The 23,468-nt window shown below is 39.6% G+C and overlaps 1 protein-coding gene across 8 annotated transcripts in view; it reads right to left on the reverse strand.

The window, feature by feature from the left end:
* Positions 1 to 20,030, reverse strand: part of TRIM69 (tripartite motif containing 69) — a 40,734-nt gene extending 20,704 nt beyond the window's left edge. Inside the window, exons 1-3 of one of the 8 annotated variants that reach the window (XM_084971214.1) lie at positions 19,903 to 20,030; positions 17,408 to 17,715; positions 15,810 to 15,964 (exon numbers count right to left, since the gene is read on the reverse strand). In XM_084971214.1, coding sequence (XP_084827340.1) covers positions 15,810 to 15,815 — 6 coding nt within the window. In that variant the 5' untranslated portion in view covers positions 15,816 to 15,964; positions 17,408 to 17,715; positions 19,903 to 20,030. Of the gene's footprint in view, positions 1 to 15,809; positions 15,965 to 17,407; positions 18,011 to 19,902 lie in introns of all 8 variants that reach the window. The other 7 variants (XM_084971239.1, XM_084971221.1, XM_084971219.1 and 4 more) reach the window with 7 other exon arrangements.
* Positions 20,031 to 23,468: the final 3,438 nt, after the last annotated feature.

Below are 23,468 nucleotides of genomic sequence, written 5' to 3' on the forward strand. Positions count from 1 at the left end.
ACCTAGTATTTCCCACCCCTCATTTTAAGAAGAGAACTTAGGAGGAAAAATCTTTCTCTGTCATTCTGAAAACTTTGGGAAATTCAGTTTGGGGAGCCAGCAGAGGATTCAGATAGACTTTAAGAACATTAACCAATGAAGCAGAAGTAGCTTTGATAGGTTAGGAAAAGCATTAAACCTATCAAAAGGAGCCCAGCCCTTCCTATTGATTGAAATAGTAACCATTGCACACTTTCTATGGGGGAATATTCAGCTGGGCCTTTAGCAGCTGCCTGACTCATTCTATTTCTTCACTTGAACTAAATATGCTTAATCCATAAATTTTAAATTTAGGTACTAAATGCAGTCGATTTATAATTTCAATTCAGGACTGACATCACTGGAAATGGTAGAGTAGGGAATTCCAGGGAGAACTCCACAAAAGCAACTAATAAACTTTCAGAAATTGTCAAAAACAACCTTTGCAGAACTTTAGTTTTTTAAAAAATTATAACAACTAGGGGAAAAATTAAGGAAGAAAGAAGCTGTTACATTGTAAGAAGAACATACTGTGGAGTTTTCAGTCATTCACTTATCTTATCATTCCTCACATCCCAGATTGGTGGCAGCCATGAAGATGGCAGCTGCACACCTGGTACAAGTTGCTAGTGCTAGAGAAAGTATGGACCTGTTCCCAAGAGTTGTGGAAATTTTTCCACTCTGGCAGCTCCATCAATGATAAGAATGAAAGCTTACCTTTGATTTGCCCAACCCAGAGAGTTCCCAGGGCTGGGGCAACTCTTGGAAGGCTTTTGCTAAAGGTATTTAGAGTCAAAAGGATTGGATGTGGTACCCTGTGGGAAGGGATAATAAGACAAACTCAAAAAGCCTGGGAAGGAAGAAATTGGAAAATAAGATCATGGGGAATAAGAAATTTTAAAAGCTTCCATGTGTACTGGAGAATTGAAAAGCCTAAGTGCATGCCCAGGTCTGGATACATGCTCAGAGGAGACCTGAGAAGACCCTTAAGCTTTCATTTCTGGCTAAATGTCAGGCTTCATATGAGCAAGAAGTAAAGGATAAGGCAGAGTCGTAAATGGCCTGGCTAAGTGTTGGAGTGTCCCAACACAGAGCCAACTGGCAAAGACTGGAAGTTACACTTTTTCTTTTTTTCTCTCCTTGGCACCAAGCATTTGAGCCAAACTTTGTCAAAACAGTAGATGAACTAAGTTAATGGAACACAGGTTTCAGTGCCACACATGAAAAAGATAACAAACTTTACAGAAATAGTTTAGAAATGTCACTAAATAAAAAGCAACAGCCTACAACAAGTTACAACAACAAATAGCATGGAGGAGGAAAATCTTCCAGAGTTGCCACATTATAAAATTCAAAATATCCAGTTTTGTTTTTTTTTTAAAAAAAGACATGCATAGAGACAAAGTATGGACCATTCACAGGGGAAAAAGAAAAACTGATAGAAAGTTTCCTTAAGGAAACCCAGACATTGAAATTATTATAAAAAGACTTTAAAACATCTATCTTAAACATGCTTAAACAGCTAAAGGAAACATGGACAAAGAACTAAAGGGAGCCAGGAAAACAATGTCTCATCAGATGGAGAATATCAAAGAGACAGAAATAATGAAAAGGAACCAAATATAAAATTTAGAAATGAAAAGTACAATAATTAAAACTGGAGTTCCCATTGTGGCTCAGTGGGTTAAGAACCCAACACAGTGTCCAAAAGGATGTGGATTTGATCCCTGGCCTCACTCAATGGGTTAAGGATCTAGCATTGCTGCAAGCTGTGGTATAGTCATAGAAGCAGCTCAGATCCCACCTTGCTGTGGCTGTAGTGTAGTGTAAGCCCGAAGTGGCAGCTCCAATTCGACCTCTAGCCTGGGACCTTCCATATATCATGGGTGTGGCTTTATAAAGAAAAAAATTTACTGAAGAGAAGAGAATTAATAAAATGAACAGAGCCTAAGTGACCTCTGGTATACAATAAAGCATATTAACATGTGCATAATGGGAATCCCAGAAAAAAAGAGAAAGGTGTAGAAACAATATTTGAAGAAATAAGGGCTGAAAAATTCCCAGATATGATAGAAGACATGAATATATACATCCAAGGAACTCAACAAACTCTGAGCAGAATAAATTCAAAGAGATCCGTGCCAAGACATATTACAGTAAAACTGTCAAATGACAAAGACAGAGTTGTGACAGCAGCAAGAAAGAAGCAATTCATCATGTACAAGATATCCTCGATAAGGTTTATAGCTGATTTCTTCTCCAAAAATCTGGAAGCCAAAAGACAGTGGGATGACATATTTAAAGTGCAGAGGAAAAAAACCCTGACAAACCTGTCAACTAAGAATTCTGTATCCATCAAAATTAACCTTCAAAAATTAAAAAGGAGTTAAGACTTTCCCAGACAAACAAAAACTATGGAGGTAATCACTAGTACACCTGCTCTACAAGAAATGCTAAAGGGAGTCCCTCAGGCTAAAATAAAAGGACGCTAGAAAGTAACTTGAAGACATATGAAGGAATAAAGAACAATGGTAAAGGTAAACATAGGTAAATATAAAAACCAAAATTGTTGAAGTTTTTGGTTTTTAACTCATTTATGTTTTTTTAATTCATAAAAACAATAATTATATGTTCATTGGAACACAACGAATAAAGATGTAATTTGTGACAATGATAACATAAAGGAGGAAATGAAGCTGAAAAGGAACAGAGTTTTTTGTACTATTAAAACTAAATTGGTATTGATTCACATTTGAGTGTTAGAAAATTCAGATAGTAATTTTAATTCCCTGGGTAACCAATAAAGAAAAATACTAAACAAGATATAGAAAAAGAAATGGGAAGGGAATAAAAATAGTATACCAAGAAAATATTTGAATGTAGTAATAGAGGAATTTAAAAACAAATATGCTATTACATGTAAAAAGAGGAAAATGTCATAAGTGAGTTTTCCATTATCATTAATTACTTTATATGAAAGTGGATTAACCTCTGATAAAAGGCAGATACTAAAAGAATGAATAAAGAGAACATGATGCAACAGTATGCTATAGGAGACTGACTTTAGAGCAAAACCATAAATAGCCACCAAAAGAGAGGTGTAGTAGCTATGCTAATATTAGACAAAATTGACTTAAGACAAAAATTGTTACAAGAGACAAAGGAAGACATTATATATTGTTAAAATGGTCAATCTATCAAGAAGATATAACAGTTATAAATGTATATACAGGAGTTCCCGTCGTGGCGCAGTGGTTAACAAATCCAACTAGGAACCATGAGGTTGCGGGTTCGGTCCCTGCCCTTGCTCAGTGGGTTAACGATCCAGCGTTGCTGTGAGCTGTGGTGTAGGTTGCAGACGCGGCTCGGATCCCGCGTTGCTGTGGCTCTGGTGTAGGCCGGTGGCTACAGCTCCGATTCAACCCCTAGCCTGGGAACCTCCATATGCCGCGGGAGCGGCCCAAGAAATAGCAACAACAACAATAACAATAAATAAATAAATAAATAAATAAATAAATGTATATACATACCTAACAATAGAGCACCAAAGTATCTGAAGTAAAAACTGACAGAATTGGAGTCTATATTCATAGTTGTAGATTCCAGTACTCAACTTTCAGTAATTAATAGAATGCTAGAAGACTATCAGTAAGGAAACAGAGGACTTGACCAACATTATAAATCAACTAGACCCAGCAGACATATATAGACCACTCTACCCAGCAATAGCATAATACACATTTTTCTCAAGTGCACATAGAACATTCTCTGGAATAGACCATATATTAGGGCACAAAAGTCTTACCAAGTTTTAGAAGATTAAAATCTTATAAATTATCTTCTCTGACTACAATTAAATGAAACTATATATCAATGACAGAAGTAAAACTGGAAAATTAACAAAAATGTGGAAATTAAACAACACACTCTTAAAAATTATAAGTGAAATGCAACTTAAACACAAAGCTAGCAAAAAAGAAGGATGTAAAGATTAAAGTGAAGATAAATGAAAGAATAGAAAACTGGAAGTTCCCATTATGGCGTAGCGGAAACAAATCCTACTAGGAACCATGAGGTTGTGGGTTCGATCCCTGGCTTCGCTCAGCGGGTTAAGGATCCAGCGTTGCCGTGAGGTGTGGTGTAGGTCACAGACACAGCTCAGATCTGGCATTGCTGTGGCTGTGGTGTAGGCTGGTGGCTACAGCTCTGATTAGATCCGTAGCCTGGGAACCTCCATATGCCACAGATACAGCCCTAAAAAAGAAAAAGAAAAAAAAAAAGAAAGAAAAATAGAGAAAATCACTGAAACCAAAAGTTTATTCTTTGAAAAACACCCACAAAACTGATAAACATTTACAAGACTGAGAGGGGAGGGAGGGAGAAGGAAGGAAGGAAGACAGGAAGCACAAAGAGACTGAAGTTACTAAAATCAGAAATGAGAGTAGGGATATTACTTCAGATCTTACAGAAATAGAAAAGAATAATAGAATACTATGATTAATTGCATACCAACACATTGAGTAACCTAGATGAAATAGAAAAAAAAAAACCCTAGAAACACAGAAATTACCAAAACCAACCCGAGAAGAAATTGAAAATCTGAACAGACCTATAACAAGAAATTGAATCAGTAATTAATACCTGCCAGCAAAGAAAATCCCAGGGTCAAACAAGCTCATTGGTGAATTCCACCAAACATGTTTTTGCCTGTTTGTTTTTAGGGCCACATCTGAGGCATATGGAAGTTCCTAGGCTAGGGGTCGAATCAGAGATGCAGCTGCTGGCCTATGCCACAGCCACACCAATCTGAGCCGCATCTGTGATCTATGCTACAGCTTGCCACAATGCCAGATCCTTAACTCACTAAGTGAGGCCAAGGATCAAACCCACATTCTCCTGGATACAACTTGGATTCTTAACCTGCTAAGCCATAATGGGAACTCCACCAAACATTTTTTTTAATATTTTTTAATTGAAGTATGGTCGATACACAATGTTGTTGATGTACAATGATATACAATGTTCTGCTGCGAAGGAAAGTGACTCAGTTATACATATTTATACACTTTTTAATATTCTTCTCCATTAGGGTTTATCATAGGACATTGGATATAGTTCTCTGTTCTATCCAATAGGATCTTGTTTATCCCCTCCATATATAATAGCTTAGATCTGCTAACTCCAGTCTTCCACTCCATTCCTTTCCCAGCCCCCTCCCCTTCTCTATGTCTGTGAGTCTGTTTCTATTTTATAGATTGGTTCATTTGTGTCATATTTTATATTTCACATACAAGTGATATCATATGGTATTTGTGTTTCTCTTTCAGACTTACTTCACATGGTATAATAATCTCTAGGTGCATCCATACTACTGCAAATGGCATTATTTCTTTTTTTTTTTTATGGCTGAGTAGTAGTATTCTGTTATATACATGTACCACATCTTCTTTATCCTTTGATCTGTCAGTGGACATTTAGGTTGTTTCCATGTCTTGGATATTATGAATAGTGCTGCTATGAACATATATATGTATTTTTTCAAATTAAAGTTTTTTTCTCAATATATGCCCAGGAGTGGAATTGCTGGATCATATGGTAACTCTATCCTTAGTTTTATGAGAAACCACCATACTGTTTTCCATAGTGGCTGAACCAACTTGCATTCCCACCAACAGTGTAGGAGAGTTCCTTTTCTCACCACACCCTCTCCAGCATTTCTTATTTGTAGATTTTAGTGATGGCCATTATCACCAGTATGTGGTGATACCGCATTATAGTTTTGATTTGCATTTCTCTAATAACTAGCAATGTTGAGTATCTTTTCATGTGCTTATCGGCCATCTGTAGGTCTTCTTTGGAGAAATATCTGTTTTGGTCTTGTGCCCATTTTTCAATCAGGGTATTTGTTTTTTGGTTATTGGGTTGTATGAGCTGTTGGAATATTTTAGAAATGAAGCCCTTGTCAATCACATCACTTGCAATATTTTCTCCCAATTCATAGGTTGTCTTTTCATTTTTTTTTAATGGTTTCTTTTACTGTACATGTGCTTAGAAGTTTGACTAGGTCCCATTTTTTAATTTTTGCTTTTTTGTTTCTTTTGCCTTGGGATCCCAACCTAAGAAAACATTGCTGCAATTTATGTCAGAGAATTTTTTGCTATGATCTCTTCTATGGGTTTTATGGTGTTGTGTCTTATATTTTAGGTCTTTAAGCCATTTTGAGTTTATTTTTGTTTATGGTGTAAGTGTGTGTTCTGACTTCATTGATTTATATGTGGCCATCCAGCTTTCCCAATACCACTTGCTGAAGAGACTGTCCTTTCTTCATTGCATGTTCTTGCCTCCTTTGTCAAAGATTGACTGTAGGTGTGTGGGTTTATTTCTGAGCTATCTATTCTGTTCCATTGATCCATATGTCTGGTTTTTTTTGTTTTTGTTTTTGTTTTTTTTTTTTTTGTCTTTTGTCTTTTTGTCTGTTGTTGTTGTTGTTGCTGTTGTTGCTATTTCTTGGGCCGCTCCCGCGGCATATGGAGGTTCCCAGGCTAGGGGTTGAATCGGAGCTGTAGCCACTGGCCTACGCCAGAGCCACAGAAACGCGGGATCCAAGCCGAGTCTGCAACCTACACCACAGCTCACGGTAACGCCGGATCGTTAACCCACTGAGCAAGGGCAGGGACCGAACCCGCAACCTCATGGTTCCTAGTCGGATTTGTTAACCACTGCGCCACGACGGGAACTCCCATATGTCTGTTTTTAGGCCACTGCCACACTGTTTTGATTACTGCAGCTTTTCAGTATTGTCAAAAGTTTGAGAGGGTTATGCCTCCTGCTTTGTTCTTTTGCCTCAGGACTGCTTTGTCAATTCTGGGTCTTTTTATGGTTACATATAAATTTTAGGATTATTTGTTCCAGTCCTTTGAAAAATGCCATGGTGATTTGATAGGGATCATGTTAAATCTGAAGATTGTTTTGGGTAGTATGGCCATTTTAACAATATTAATTCTTTAATTCTTTCAATACAAGAGCATAGGATATATTTCCATTTATTTATATAATCTTCAGTTTCCTTTATTAATGTTTTATAGTTCTCAGCATATAAGTATTTCACCTCCTTGGTCAGGTTTATTCCTAAGTATTTTATTTTTGGGGGTGCAATTTTAAAAGTGTTTTTTTTTTTTTTTTTTTACATTCCCTTTCTGATATTTCATAGTTAGTGTAAAGAAATGCAACTGATGGGAGTTCCCATTGTGGCTTAGTGGTTGACAAATCCGACTAGGAACCATGAGGTTGAGGGTTTGATCCCTGGCCTTGCTCAGTGGGTTAACGATCCGGCGTTACCATGAGCTGTGGTGTAGGTTGCAGACGTGGCTCGGATCCCACGTTGCTGTGGCTCTGGCATAGGCCGGTGGCTACCTACAGCTCTGATTCGACCCCTAGCCTGGGAACCTTCATATGCCATGGGAGCAGCCCAAGAAATGGCAAAAAGACCAAAAAAAAAAAAGAAATGCAACTTATTTCTATATATTAATCTGTAGCCTCCTACTTGCTGAATTCATTTATCAGTTCTCGTAAATTTTGTGTGGAGTCTTTAGGGTTTTCTATGTGGAGTATCATGTCATCTGCATATAATGAAATTTTACCTCTTCCCTTCCAATTTAGATACCTAATATTTCTTTTTCTTATCTGATTGCTATGGCTAAGATTTTCAATACCATGTTGAATAGAAGAAGTGAAAGTAGGTATCCTTGCCTTGTTCCAGATTTTAGTGGAAAAGCTTTTAGCTTTTCACCATTGAATATTATATTGGCTATGGGTTTGTCATAATGGCTATTATTATGTTAAGATAATGTTCCCTTTATAGCTACTTTGGTAAGTTTTTATCATGAATTGACTTTGAATTTTGTCAAATACTTTTTTTCTGTATCTTTTGAGATGATCATGTGGTTTTTGTCTTTTCTTTTGTTTATGTAGTGTATCATATTGTTTCATTTATGTATGTTGAACTTCACATGCATCCCACTTGGTCATGGTGTATGATCTTTTTTATGTGTTGTTGGATTCAGTTTGCTAATAATTTGTTGAAAATTTTTACATCTATATTCATCAAAGATATTGGGCTGTAAATTTTTTCTTTTTCTTTCTTTCTTTTTTTTTTTTTTTTTTGGTGGTGGTGGTGGTATCAGGGTAATGGCTTCTCAGAATGTCATTGGGAGTGTTCACTCCTCTTCAATTTTGGGGGAGTTTGAGAAGGACCAGTATAAGTTCTTCTTTGTATATTTGGTCAAATTTGTCTGTGAAGCCATCTAGGCCAGGACTTTTGTTTATAGGGAATTTTTAAATTACATGTTCAGTCTCATTTCTAGTGATCAGTCTGTTCAAGTTATCTATTTCTTCTTGATTCAATTTCTATCAAACATTTAAAGAAGAATTAACATCACTCCTTCTTAAACTCTTTCAGAATATAGAAGGGAACATTTCCTAACTCATTCTATTAGGCTAGCATTATCCTGATATTAAAGCCAAATAAAGACATCACAAGAAAAGAAACTAATTTTAGTTTTCTTTTCACAAGAGAATGAAAGGCAACTCACAGAATGGTTTCTCAGGGGTGGCGGGGTGGGGGGAGGCAAAATTTGCAAATTTTATACCTGCTAAGGGTCTAGTATCCAGAATGTATAAAGAACTCCTATAACTCAACAGCAAAAAGACAATTTAAAAATGAGCAAAGGACTTGAATAGACATTTCTCCAAAGAAGACAGACAGATGGCCAACAAACACATGAAAAGATGCTCAACGGCATTAGAGAAATAAAAAAATAAAAACTACATGAGATACCACATCATACCCACTAGGATTGTTAGATTTTTTTTTTCATGGAAACAATAACAAATTAGAACCCTCATACACTGCTGTTGAAAATATGAGATGGTGCAGCTTCTGTGGAAAACAATTTGTTAGTTCCTCAAAAAATTAACCATAGGAGTTCCTGCTGTGGTACAGCAAGTTAAGGATCCAGCCTTGTCTCTGAGGCAGCATGAGTTTGATCCCCAGCCCAATGCAGTGGGTTAAGGATCCAGTGTTGCCACAGATGTGCTGTACATCACAGATGCAGCTTGGATTCAATCCCTGGCCAAGGAATTTTCATATGTCGTGACCACAGCCAAAAAAAAAAAAGGAAAAAAGTTAACCATAGAATTACCATATGACCCAACAATTCTACTCCTAGATATATTCCCAAAAGAATTGAAAACAGATAGACAAACAAACACTTGTGCACAAATATTAATAGCAGCACCATTCACAGTAGCTATAGACGGAAACAACTGAAACATCCATCAGTTGATGAATGGATAAGCAAAATGTGGCATATCATTAAAATGAAAATTATTCAGTCATAGAAAGGAATGAAGCATTGACACATGCTACAGCAACATTATGCTACATAAAGGAAGCCAGACACAAAAGGTCACATTTAATATGATTCCATTTATATATATGAAACACCCGGAACAGGTAAATTCATAAAGACAGAAAGCATATTAGTTGTTGCCAGAGGCTAGGGGAGGGAGAAACAGAGCATGCCTTTTTTTGGGGGTAGGGGGGCTTTTTAGGCTGCACCCATGGCATATGGAGGTTCCCAGGCTAGGGGTCCAGTCAGAGCTACAGCTGCTGGCCACAGCCACAGCAACGCCAGAACCAAATCATGTCTCCGACTCTTACCACAGTTCATGGCAACGCTAGAACTTTAACCCACAGAGCAAGGCCAGGGATCAAACTTGCATCCTCATGGATGCTAGTCAGATTCATTTCCACTGAACCGTGACAGAAACTCCCAAGAGAGTGACTTCTTAATGGTATGGGGTTTCTTTTGGGGGTGATGAAAACATTTTGTAACTAGATAGAGGTAATGGTTGCACAATATTGTCGATGAACTAAATGTCACTGAATTGTATATTTTTAAATGGTTAAAAAAAATTTTAAATGGTTACTTTCATGTTATGTAAATTTTACCTCAATTAAAAAAGATTGGAGCTTTATCTGACTCCAAAGTCAGAATTTTTATGCTGAACAGTATCCTGCTTTGCAGAATTCTATATTTTAGCTATTATCATCAAAAGGAGCCAGCAGAAGTGGCTTCGATCTCAATACTTCAGAGTCTAATGAAATAAACATTCAGCAATGCCAGCTCTGTTCTAATGCCCATATTTGCTGGGGCATGAAATGGGTAAGATAGAGGCTCCACCCATGAGCTGCTCAAATCTGAGTTTCCACTGGCACTGTGGCAAAGTACAATGGGAATCCCCTTGCCTATTCTTCCTCATAAGCATGTGAAGGAAAAACCCAGCCCACAGAACCAAGCTCCATACCCCCCCCCCACCCCTACACACAGCTGCCCTTTGAGCGCATAGTTGCCTATGGGAGCTACGAAGGCCCTTGTGGTCGGCTCACAATTTTTGGACAGGTAATTTTATAGTCATGGATACACGGCATGTGGTTTAAAGTAGGAGAGAGCATAAACTCCTTGAGCTCATGGACTCCTCTTGTAAAGAGGATCATAGCTCGAGGCATGGGCCTCTCATTGTCCAGACCTCAGGGTGGTACTGCCCTCCACATTCCACTCACTCATTCTTTCTCATCTGAGCACTAACCATGACTTGAGCCTGGAATCAGCAAGGAGAGGCTGGCCCAAAAGCAGGCCTGGAGTTTCAACTCACAGGCCATGTTCTAACCAGAACTGAATTCTTAGAGTCTCAGGGGCCCTGTGGGGTTTGCCTGATCTAGCAGTCTGAAGATATTTTCATCTTCTGCAATTACTAAAATGATTTTGTCCACCTTAGACTTATAAATGCCAACATCCACTACTTCCAGTATGTATCATTACCTACTCTGTGCATTCTTATCCTTTCCTAAAGGCTAAAGCTAAGAGGCTGTGATTCAGGGGTATAAAAATAGGGACAGGAGTTCCCGTCGTGGCGCAGTGGATAACGAATCCGACTAGGAACCATGAGGTTGCGGGTTCGGTCCCTGGCCTTGCTTAGTGGGTTAAGGATCTGACGTTGCCATGAGCCGTGGTGTAGCTTGCAGACAGGCTCGGATCTCACATTGCTGTGGCTCTGACATAGACTGACAGCTACAGCTCCGATTGGACCCCTAGCCTGGGAACTCCATGTGCCACGGGAGTGGCCCAGGAAATGGCAAAAAGACAAGAAAGAAAAAAAAAAAAAAAAAACAGGGACTGAGATGAGACCTCCTCAAAGTAGGAGTATAATTTGTATAAAGGAGATAAGTATGTTTTAGGGGGACATTATAGATAGGTCCCTGATGCTTGACTAGGGGGTGTGGTCAAGGGAAGTATCTAGGATATCTAAGAGGGATTTAAAAGACCAGATCTTAGGCAGATAAAAGAAAGATTATTGAGGAGGAAATGAAATGTTAAATATACGTATACTGTTTTGTAATTTGCATATTGTTTCCTATGAAGGATGAAAAACTTAAATATAGAAAGAAGACTTATTATGAGGCAGAATCTCTGAGAATTGGTCCATGGGTTACTGTCATGTTCTTGAGAGGGAAAGTAGAACTCAGAACTTGCTCTGACACTTGAGTCAATGGTAGAATCGAGGAAATCCAGAATTCTAATCCTAAGACCAGAGCTGTCTCTGTCTGCTGTACATCCCCTTGAAAATTTGAGTATACAGAACTGCTTTATTATTCATTCCTAATCCTCCATTCCCAATTATAAGTTTGTATTTGCCTCTACTTTGGGACTTAATTTCACTCATACTCGAATCTGTGCTAGTCAGGAGAACGTGACTAAAAATCCTTTGCCTCACCCATTCTCACTGATGACTATTTTTCTGTTGCTCTCTTTCCATACCTAGATTTTCACTTCTACCTGTCCAAATGCTTTGGCTTGTGTCCCTAGACCTTTGCTCCCTAGTTTCCCACACTGCCTGTGTTCCTTAACCCTGACACCTCATATCCCCAAGCCTGGGTCTTCCCTGCCTGGGCTTAATATAGCCATTTTCTCTTGGAAGATTACCTCTTGGAATAGTGATTCTTTGAAGCTCCTATGGGACAAATATTAGAGTTTCTCATTCTAGTCTCCATTTCTCTTAGTTTCCTTCTCCTATTCGCTAACTCTGTAGTTCTTTGTCCTTTGCTCTGGACATTTCCCCTACTATTGTTTTATAGATGCTACTTATTTTTTGCTTATTTAAACATTGAATGAGGTGAATCAGCTATTTGCAAGAAACTTGCAAGAGGGTGGAGGCAGGATCTTTTTTGTTGTTGTTGTTGTTGTTGTTGTTGTTGTTGTTGCTATTTCTTGGGCCGCTCCCGCGGCATATGGAGGTTCCCAGGCTAGGGGTTGAATCGGAGCTGTAGCCACCGGCCTACGCCAGAGCCACAGCAACGCGGGATCCGAGCCGCGTCTGCAACCTACACCACAGCTCACGGCAACGCCGGATCGTTAACCCACTGAGCAAGGGCAGGGACCGAACCCGCAACCTCATGGTTCCTAGTCGGATTCGTTAACCACTGCACCACGACGGGAACTCCAGGATCATTTTTAAGATGATTTTCTTTATGAAACAGTATGTGCATGAGTTCTTATAGCCCTTTCTTTTCTCCATGATCAGCATTGCAGGGTTGCTTATAATGCAGAGTCTATGTCCCTCACGCTGCCTCACCAATAGACTGCCTCCTACAAAAAATATGGCTGTCCTTGTCCAGCGCTCCATCTTCCCTAGATCTTAAATCTTTGTAACAAATGGGTATATCCAGCTTTCCTGTTCTCATTATTCAGTACAAGGACTTATGGGTCTTGAGTTACTTTCCTTGGAAAGCTGATGTCACTCTCACTTTATAAAATCTGTATCTGTAGGCATCCATTATCATGTTCCTGATTGACTTTCACTGTATTGGGCAGTACTTAATCATAGGTGGTTGTCCAGGCTTACAGATGTCTCTAGTTACATTACGAATAGTGCTTGTCTATCTTTCATTCTCCCTGTGGTTTTGAGTTAAAGAAGGATGCCTTTCCAAGAGGAGAAAAACATCAGTTTTTATTCTGCCATTTGAAAACCAAGGCTTAAATTGTTTTTGACAATTTATCCAATCTTTTCATGTATTCAGAGAAGGGCTGTGGGAAGAGAATGGGAAAGATATTTCAATATATTCCCTATGTATCATCTAGACCACATTGAGTAATGGACTTTCAGCAGTAATCAGTGTGGATGCCTCTCTTCAAAAATTACAAGTTGAATTTTCCTCCAGCCACAGGAATAAGGACCCAAAGTCAATATTAAGCAGTATTATAGGAAAGGCTATGTGATATTCTTTCTCCCCTCAATTTTTTTTTTTGGGGGGGGGTCTTTTGTCTTTTGTCTTTTTAGGGCTGCACTTGCAGCACATGGAGGTTCCCAGGTTGGGGTCGAATTGGAGCTGTAGGTGCCGGTCTACGCCACAGTCACAGACAGCAACGTGGGATCCGAGCCGCGTCTGTGACCTATACCACAGCTCACGGCAATGCCGGACCCTCAACCCACTGAGCAAGGCCAGGGATCAAACCCGCAACCTCATGGTTCCTAGTCAGATTCGTGGACCTCTGAGCCACGACGGGAACTCCTCCAGTTTTGCGTTTTTTCAAAGGACCCCAGAATTCAGAATTCTCTACAACATGTTTCAAACTCATATTTCTGGTCTTATTTCCTACAGTTCTGTCATACAGTGAGAATTTTTAATTTGCCATCCTTTTGCATATTAATGATTCATTTAATTCCATTAACCAAAGATAACAAATGCTTTTCTAAAAGATTATTCGATTTTATTTTGTATTAGGCTGAATGAAAAATTCTGTGAAAGAGGAAAAAATATATATTTATTCTCCATCCTCTCTCAATATGTGCCTAGAGGATCAAACTCAGAAAATTATGCCCATCAGGGAGCATGAAAGGACAAAAATTATTGCATTTTAAGCCTTGTAAGACTGTCTTGAAAACTTTAAAATTAGATACATTCTGTATAAGATGAAACTTGTGGTAGAACCTGGCCAGTTGGAAGTGATTTAAGAGAAAGTCTTGCCTACCAGAACCAGTTTTTAATCTACGTGAATGCAGTATCTTTTGGAAGTAGATGCCACTTAGGAATTTATTTGATGTGTTTTATACATATATTTAAAATAGATTAGTGGTTTCTAGGACTGGGGCAAGTGGGAAATGAAGAGTGATTGCTAATGATACGGAATTTTAGGAGAGATGAAAATGTTCTAAAACTAGGTAGTGATGATGGTTGTACAGTTTTGTGAATACGCTAAAAAACCAGAGTTGTAAGTTTAGAAGGGTGAATTTTATGATATGAAAATACATATTTAATGTTATTAATTGTTGACATAATTGAATTGTTAACTCATTTTGCCAGTTGAGGTTTTGGCAGTTACCCTGACTTTCAAAAATACAGCCTCTGCTATAAAACAAGGGATACATTTACTCATATTAGCTAATATTTTCTGAGCATTCCTTGTGCAAAATGATTTCCACACATTAATTCTCACATAAGTTTATGGAAAAGATATTCTCATATAAGTTTTTAGAAAAGATATCCCAGTTTTAAGAAAACTGAAGCTTAAAGTGGTTAAATAACTTGCCAAAGCAACACAGTAATTAAGTAATGGAGTGGGGATTTGAACTGTTTATCTGACCCCAAAACACATTATCCTAATCACTGAGTCACCAGAGAGCCAGTCAGTGTTTTGTGAAATTGAATTTATTAAATGGGTCAAATTCGTGAGGCAAAAAAGCTACAATTTCCTACAGCTTTAGAGGGAAGAAGAATAGAATTAGAAACCAAAGAAGACTCTGAAGTTTTTCTACCTGGATATCTTAGGAAATCACGCCCACTGATAGCCCCTTAAGGAACGTCTGTCTAACTTTAAGGCAGAGGGAGAGAAATTCATTTCTCTAAAGCCCACGGCTGGCAGAAATCACTTTCTAAGAAAGCCCATCCTCTTCCTCTCACTACCAAGCATATTCTCCTAGAACAGAGAAAAAGCATGGAATAATGAAGTACTTGGAAATTTGCAGAAGAAATACTTAATTTTTCCCCAAGGTTTTTTGTTGTTGTTGTCGTTTTGTTTTGTTTTTGCTGAGAAGTTTTGGATTGTGAAATCATGGTTACTAAAATATTTAAGGGAACATGTTTTTTGGTAAGGGCATTTCTTGCATATTTAAGAGCATTTGCTGCTCAGCTTTTATTCCTTCAAACAAATGTTTTTAAAACTCTAATGGATTTTTTTTTTCTTTTTAGGGCCACACCCATGGCATATGCAAGTTCCCAGGCTAGGGGTTGAATCGGAGCTGTCTGTAGCTGCTGGCCTACACCACAACCACAGCAACATGGGATCTGAGCTGCATCTGCAACCTACACCACAGCCCATGGCAACACCAGATCCTTAATCCACTGGAACCTGTGTTCTCTTGGATGCTAGTCAGATTCATTAACTGCTGAACCATGACAAGAACTCTGTTTTCAATCTAAAATAATAGTGATTGCATTAATAAGGAAAGTACATTTTTGTATAGTATTTAATTTTTTTCAAAAGTTTGTGATGGGTTTCATTACTTTCCTACCAACCTCTATTCTCTAAATTCTCAATTGTTCCAAGTCCAAGAGAGAATATAGAAGTTATAAGGTGCCACAAGTGAACTATTTCCTTGAATTTTATTTCATGCTCTTAGAGCCACACCCTCTTCTGTGATCTGGTTTTCTACATCATGCTTAGGAAACTTACCTCCATGAAGCTCTATCAACACGCCACCAGGGGGCAGAGGCAGGTACTTGACCAGAGCTTGATAGGCCTAGGACAGCTGCAGACCTGGAGTCTGTGACCTGTTAATTTGCTAAGAATGGGCCCAGAGCATGACAGAAGGAGGGAAAGTTCAGGAGCTGGGGAGAAGGAGAAGGCCAGAGTGAGGTCTGGCAGATTCCGTGACAGTTTGTCAGTTGCTTTGATCATCATTTGCTTAAGAGAATGAGAAAGCCTTTCACTGGGATGGCCTACTGACCCACTATTTTTTGTGAGGCAAGAAAAGGCAACTTATTTAGATTTGAGGTAGCAGTCTAATCTTAAGGGTCACATATCCCATTTTTGATCTAGGGTGTTCTACAAAAGAGGAAATAAACATTATAATTTGCCTATAAGTCTAACAAATGAGAACTAACCACCTCATCCATGCTTTCATCATGGCATTGAGACAGCAGCTAAGCGGCTTTAACAGAGAGCTATTCCACCTCTCAGACCTCACATTCCATTGAAACAGCTTGGACTCTATCTCTGAGGAAGTAACAGATGCCTGGAGAACTCCAGACCATAGGTGTTTTGCCAAATGTCCCTGGGAGTATGGGAGTGGAATATAACACCAGCTGAGAGCCATAGCTTTACACATTTCTATAATACCCTAGATCTTTGTACATGCTTGTACATAATTATTTTAATTGTTTGATTGCATGTCTGCCCCTTCTCTAAGTTGTGAACAACTGCTGGGTTGTGCTGTGTTTTGTTTACCTTGACAGTACATGGCATTCACTGGATCAAATTCTTTGTCAAGTAAATGGCTATGAAATGCTGATGACCTAGAAATCATGTCCCTATGTGAAAAAAAAATTTTTTTGTTTCATCTTGAATGTTTTGTTGTTGGCTTAAATCTTTAACAATGTTTAGTAAAAAAGAATACTAGCCTAGGGAGTTCCCATTATGTCTCAGCAGTAACGAACCCAGCTAATATCCATGAGGATGCAGGTTCTATCCCTGACCTCCCTCAGTGGGTTAAGATCTGGCATTGCCACGAGCTATGGTGTAGGTCACAGATGCAGCTTGGATCTGGTGTTGTGGCTGTGGTGTAGGCTGGCAGCTGCAGCTCTGATTCAACCCCTAGCCTGGGAACTTCCATATGCCTCCAAGTACAGCCCTAAAAAGATAAATAAAATATAATATAAAATAAAATACTGGCCTAGAAGAGAGAAGCCTAGTCTCCCACCAGAACAATGAATAACTTTGGCTAAGATGTTTAACTCCTATGGGCATCAGTTCTTCCATCTGTAAATTATGAATTCCTAAGATTCCCCTTCTACCTCCAAAGTCTGTGATTCCAAAACATGTATAGTAAGAGGTCCCAAATCTTACAAAGGGGCACTTCAAGTTTTTATTTCACTATTTGAAAACAAAGTTTTTGGAATGGGGGCAGTGGACAGTGATGTTTAATAACCTGCATACCAGATTTTACTGCATAATGGGTATCGGGTGAGAAACAAAAACAGAGTCATAAACTAAAGATACTTTTCTTTTCCCTTCAATTTTATCATATATAAAATAGAAATAATAACACTTACCTTACAGAATTGTTGTAAGAATTAAATGAGATGATGTATATAAAATGCTTAACAGTACTTGGCACACAGCACTCAATAAGGTCATGGCTATTATTGTTATTGCACTAACATTGGTATAGAAAATGGTTTTAAAACTTCTGCTCCCTCAAATTAACTTTCTGTCTTGAAATATAACAAGAAATATAAGTAGGTATTAATCTTCAAGAACTCCAGTGGGGCTAAGTATAAAGTTCGGTTTTCCATCTTCTAGACTCCAAGGAAGCTAGTGAGAAGTCAGAGTTATTTCCTCTTTTATGCCTCAGCAGCACCTAGCAGATATTTCAATCATAGCTTTTATTACACTGCATTATTTCTTTCATTGTATTATAACTATTTATTGTCACATTTTTTACCCACTAGCTATGAGTTTCTTGAAGACTGTCTCATTCCCTTTTAAATTACTTTTTAACATAGGCCTACCACACTATCAAAATTTAATAAACACTAGGTAAATGAGCAGATGAGTAAATGATTAATAAATGGTCTATGCCCAGCAGTGCACTGCACCTTCTCTTTTCTGGTTGGAGAACAGAGTAGCTGTTGTGTCTGTGACTTGGGTCTATTCTGAGGAAAGAAAGAAAGAAGTTTGTTCTCTAAAGGCCCTCATCTCAGCAAGGAAACCAAGTGCTGTAGGTAACTGTTGCCTCTATCTTGTCACATCACACCAGCAGCCCTCCTGTCCTCCCTTTAGAGGGTCAGTGATGCTGGCAGAGTCACACCTGGGGCCACATGCCTTCTCCATGCCACTCCACAGAAGAAAGGAGTATGTCCTGTAGGATGTTTTTGCCGAATGAAAGCTAAGGGGGCAGGGAAGGCCCCATATCAAATGCTACCATGATTATTGTCCCCCATATGGGAGGGTTTCCATGTTAGAGCTATCTATAAATGATCTCTGGATAGTGAAAAAGATTTCCTCAAAGTTAGAAACCTATCTGCAAAATATCATGAAACTGAACTATGAAATTGGAGGTGGAAAAAGAAAACTACATTTTACTTTCAAAGTACTATGTTCTAAAATAAATGTATAAAACTGTTATAAAGAAGGCTGGCAGCAGAGCCCACTGTTCGTAAACATGAATATCTCTTTAAGAACCACCAGTAGAACCCAGTCTTGCCTATCAGCCTCACATCCCACCCTAGCAAGAGAACACTGGAGGGGTCCAGGATTGGAGGGCGCTAGGATAGAAAGGCTTACAGACCAAGACCTGTGCCCTCCCTGAGACTTTCCTTGGTCCTGAGTCTCCCTGAGGCTGTCAAAAACGCCAAGGAGGAGTTCCCGTCGTGGCGCAGTGGTTAACAAATCCGACTAGGAACCATGAGGTTGCCGGTTTGGTCCCTACCCTTGCTCAGTGGGTTAACGATCCGGCGTTGCCGTGAGCTGTGGTGTAGGCTGCAGACTTGGCTCAGATCTCACATTTCTGTGGCTCTGGCGTAGGCTGGTGGCTACAGCTCCGATTTGACCCCTAGCCTGGGAACCTCCATATGCCGCGGGAGCAGCCCAAGAAATAGCAAAAAGACAAAACAAAACAAAACAAAACAAAAAAGCCAAGGAAACCAGTAGTTCCCTACTGGCTTCTGAACCCTGTGCACCTGGGGAAGTGCTGTTGCTGCTGCCTGCTCTCATTGAAGGGAGACCACTGTTTTAGAGACAAGATACTGAGCCAGCAATACCATTGAAACCTAATTTACTCTATTAACACTCCCGAGGATAGTCATACTAGTATGCAGATTTTAATAGCTAATTGATATAGCTAAACTTTTAGGAAACCTAAAAGTTTATCCCTCTGAATAATTTTAGGTTCTCTGAGAATAACTTATTTCTTCTGGCAGCAAGAATGAATTCATTGTTGCTCAGACAATAGAAAGAAAAATGATTGAGAAATAGCTCCAACTTCTCCACTCTCTCTCCCTTAACCCCTTTCTTCAACAGCTCAGTTTCAATCTGTGGTTGATAAAACCCCCACATATTATAGATCAAGAGGTTTGGCTTTAGTTCTCTGCTTTAACCTCAGAGAGCATTAGGAAATGGCAAATTAAAATTGCCAGCTTGTATCACTGTGAGGCTAACTTGGTCTAAAGCTAAATCAGTCATCAAGTGGATAAATTTAATTGTGCAGCCTCCTCTAATCCACTTATACTCTGGTCATGTGAGCTTCTACTCTTCCAAAAAGGTACCTGAAAGCTAAATCCAAACTGCCACAGCTATTCCCTCACTTCCCATCACTGCCACCTCACATCAACAACCATATCCCAAGAACTGCCGTAGCTCAAGAGACTTGGACAGCTCTGCTGGCTGTGCTAAGATGAAACTGATAACATCAAGGGCAAGAGAGTACCAGTACATTACCACATCCCTCAAACCAAGGTTACTTCATCCTTTTTCTTATACATTTCATAAAACGCACTTCTATTTGGAGAGGAAAATTAACGCCAGAATTTTTCCTTCCTAATTCTACCTCCATGTTTTCCCCTCAGTTTTCAAACAGTATCTTCATCCTTCACTGCTGTCATGCTGAGTCCTTAGGAATCTTTCTTTGGAGGCTCTCCTTCAGACCCTTTAATGGTTCCTTAGCAACTATAGAATAAAATCTAAACTCCATAACACAGCACACAATGCTCTACTCATGATGTGACCTTAATCTTTTTCTTTTTCTAGCTTTAGTTCTCACTTCTTCCCAAAGTCATATCATTAGTCAGCCAAGTTATTCACACTAATGTGCCCTGTGGCAGCTCCCTTCAGCTTTTGCTTGTACATCATGTTGGGTCCCTGCTGTTGCATAGATGTATACCTTGACTGTCTGTGATGTGTGAAGTCCCTATAGTATGCCTGGAACATAGTTATTTAATAAAAAGCAGGTGTACCTTCTTCCTTCAAATCTTTTTTTTCCTCGTCTTTTGTATTTTTAGGGCCGCACCCGCGGCATATGGAGGTTCCCAGGCTAGGGGTCGAATCAGAGCTGTTGCCACTGGCGCGCCAGAGCCACAGCAACGCCAGATTTGAGCCGCATCTGCAACCTATACCACAGCTCATGGCAATGGTGGATGCTTAACCCACTGAACGAGGCCAGGGATTGATCCTGAAACCTCATGATTCCTAGTCAGATTCGTTTCCCCTTCGCCACAATGGGGAACTCCAATTCTTAAGAGAGATAATCTGTCATGCTCCCACTAAAATAAACTCTTGATCCTTGCCTCATTGATTATACTCCACGTATCCCTATTAATCTTTCTTCCCTGATGAGCTGGGCTAGACTATGAAGTAATAAAAGTCAGTGTCCTTTGAGTTCCCGTTGTGGCTCAGTGGTAGCAAACCCAACCAGTACCAGGAGGATGCGGGTTCGGTCCCTGGCCTCGCTCAGTGGGTTAAGTATCCTGTGTTGCCATGAGCTGTGGTGGTAGGTCACAGACTCATCCCAGATCCCTCATTGCTATAGCTGTGGCATAGGCCTGCAGCTGCAGCTCCAATTCCCTAGCTTGGGAACTTCCATATGCTACACGTGCAGCCCTAAAAAGAAAATAAAAAAGAAAAAGTGACAGCGTCCTCAAACATATCTATGGTGATAGTAATTTAAAAAGTGGTTGCCTGTGGGGGATAGGGATTGACTAGATGGGCGCTTTCTGGAATGATGGAATTGTTCTTCATATTAACTGGGATTTTGGTCATATGAATATATACATTTGCCCCATTGCCCCAACCCACCTAATTATACACTGAAGATTGGTAAATCTTTTTTTTTTTTTTTTGCCTTTTAGGGCCATATGTGTGGCCTATGGAACTTCCCAGGCTATGTGTCAAATCAAAGGTACAGCTGCCTATGCCATAGCACATCAACACAGGATCTGAGCTGCCTCTGTGACCTACACTGCAGCTCACAGCAATGCCAGATCCCCAATCCACTGAGCTAGATCAGGGATCGAACCCACATCCTCATGGATACTAGTCAGATTCATTTCCGCTGTGCCACAATGGAAACTCCAAGATTAGTAAGTTTTTCTCTATCTGTAAAATTTATCTCAATTTTTCAGAAAAGTCAGAATCCCTTCTATTTTTCCCTCTAACACAGAGATCAAAAACTCAAATGTTTGCATAAGTTTGGCAGATAAGATAAATATGTTGTGGACTAGATAGAACACAAGAGGAGGGTCGAGGGCTCCTGGCAAGCTGGAGAGAATATGCTCTTTTTCCTGATCACATGGACAATACATGTAAAAGCTGAATCTGTATTTAATAGCTACTTCAGGTGTTGCGATCATTAGCCAAGTTTGTGATACATTGTGCTGTATCACAGAGAAATTAATAATTTCCAAAGTGAAAAGCATAAGATAGTCTATTGAAATGTAGGAATTTATACATCTAATTATTTAGAACTTTTGCCTTTTTTGTTATTTTTCTTCCTCATTTCATTTTGGAACATACAGAGAAACCCACAGAGCATACAAAGATATCACATTTATCTTGCATATCCTGTGCCATGTCAGACAACTGACATCTGGAGTGTGGGACATTGCAGAGAGTGCATTGAAGAGAATACAGACATGATGCTGGGATAGGCACTGCTCCATTGACATGACTGAGCCTCCACAGAGGAAAGCAACATTGCTACAACCACTGTAATTACAGAACAAACTTAACTGTACATTTCGTTCTGAAGGATAAGAAGCGAGCACAGAAGAAATCACATTCTCTATAATTTTAAAATGCAGACGGAAATCTGAGTCTTATGTGATTTTCTTCAAAAGAAAAAAGAGCTAGTGCGTGCGTGTGGTGGGGGGGGTGTAGGGAGTGGTTGCGAGGAGGGCTTCTCAAGTTCTGCGACGCAGCCAGGTTGCTGGAGGAGCTAGGATGGCAATGCAGTATTTCTTCACAGAGAAGCATGCCAATTTGTTGATTAGCTGACCAATATGGTGGAAGGCAGTCTTTGGCACAACAGGTCACAGAGAACAGAACCACGATTTTAGATTCCAGTGTGTTTAGACAACTCCTCAGGCTGGTTTCAAAAGCTACTAGGATTCCCAGCAGGCCACGGTGCCTGCCCATATACCCACCTCCACCCTGCTGATTGGAGTCAGAAGGACTGAATTCCTTCTACTGCAATGAAGTCAGGAAATCCAGAGAAACTAGGAGATATCACTCTTCATGGTCCATTAATTAAAGCAAAGTTTCCACTGGGAGTTCCCATGTGGCGCAGCAGAAACAAATCTGACTAGTATCCATGAGGATGCAGGTTCAATCCCTGGCCTTGCTCAGTGGGTTAAGGATCTGGCGTTGCCGTGAGCTGTGGTGTAGGTCACAGATTCAGCTCAGATCCTGCATTGTTATGGCTGTGGTGTAGGCTGGCGGCTGTAGCTCTGATTCACCCCCTTAGCCTGGGAACTTCTGTATGCCATGGGTGCAGCCCTAAAAAGCAAAAAAAAAAAAAAAAAAAAAAAAAAAAAAGGTTCCACTGCTCTAAATAATACCCAATATAATGGTTGCTTAAACCAGAATGAAGTTTATTCATCTTTCAAGTAAGAGCCCAAACTTGTAGGTGCTCTGGTTTACAAAGTTGTCAGTCTTTCAGGTTCCATCCATGTTCTTGCTCCATCATCTCTAGGATGTTGCCCTTATTTACATGACCCAAAATCCCACATGTGGCCAATTAAAACTTGATTGCTATGAGAAAGAAAGGAAAATTTGCTTTGAGGACAACCACCGGTCTCTGGCACACTATGACAACCAAGTCCACCCCTGCAGCATGAAACAAATCAAAAGTAGCCTTGGAGTTCCTGCTATAGCACAGTAGGTTAAGAATCCTACTGCCATGGCTAGGGTGGATCCCCTGCCCAGCACAGTGGGTTAAGGAATCCAGCATTGCCACAGCTATGACATAGGATTCAGTCCCTGGCCCAGGAACTTCCATATGCCATGGGTGGAACCATTAAAAAAAAAAAAAGTCTCATAGTATGTAGGAAATGAAAGATTTTTTGTATACTCCAGAGAGCAATTTTTCAAATCAGGCTTTTTGAGCTCAGTGCACTGAAT

This window comes from Sus scrofa, chromosome 1, assembly GCF_054392235.1.
Source record: "Sus scrofa isolate SSC_HxYL_T2T_F1_AM1 chromosome 1, Sscrofa_HxYL_maternal_Yorkshire_Landrace_v2.0, whole genome shotgun sequence".
Lineage (NCBI taxonomy): Eukaryota > Metazoa > Chordata > Mammalia > Artiodactyla > Suidae > Sus > Sus scrofa.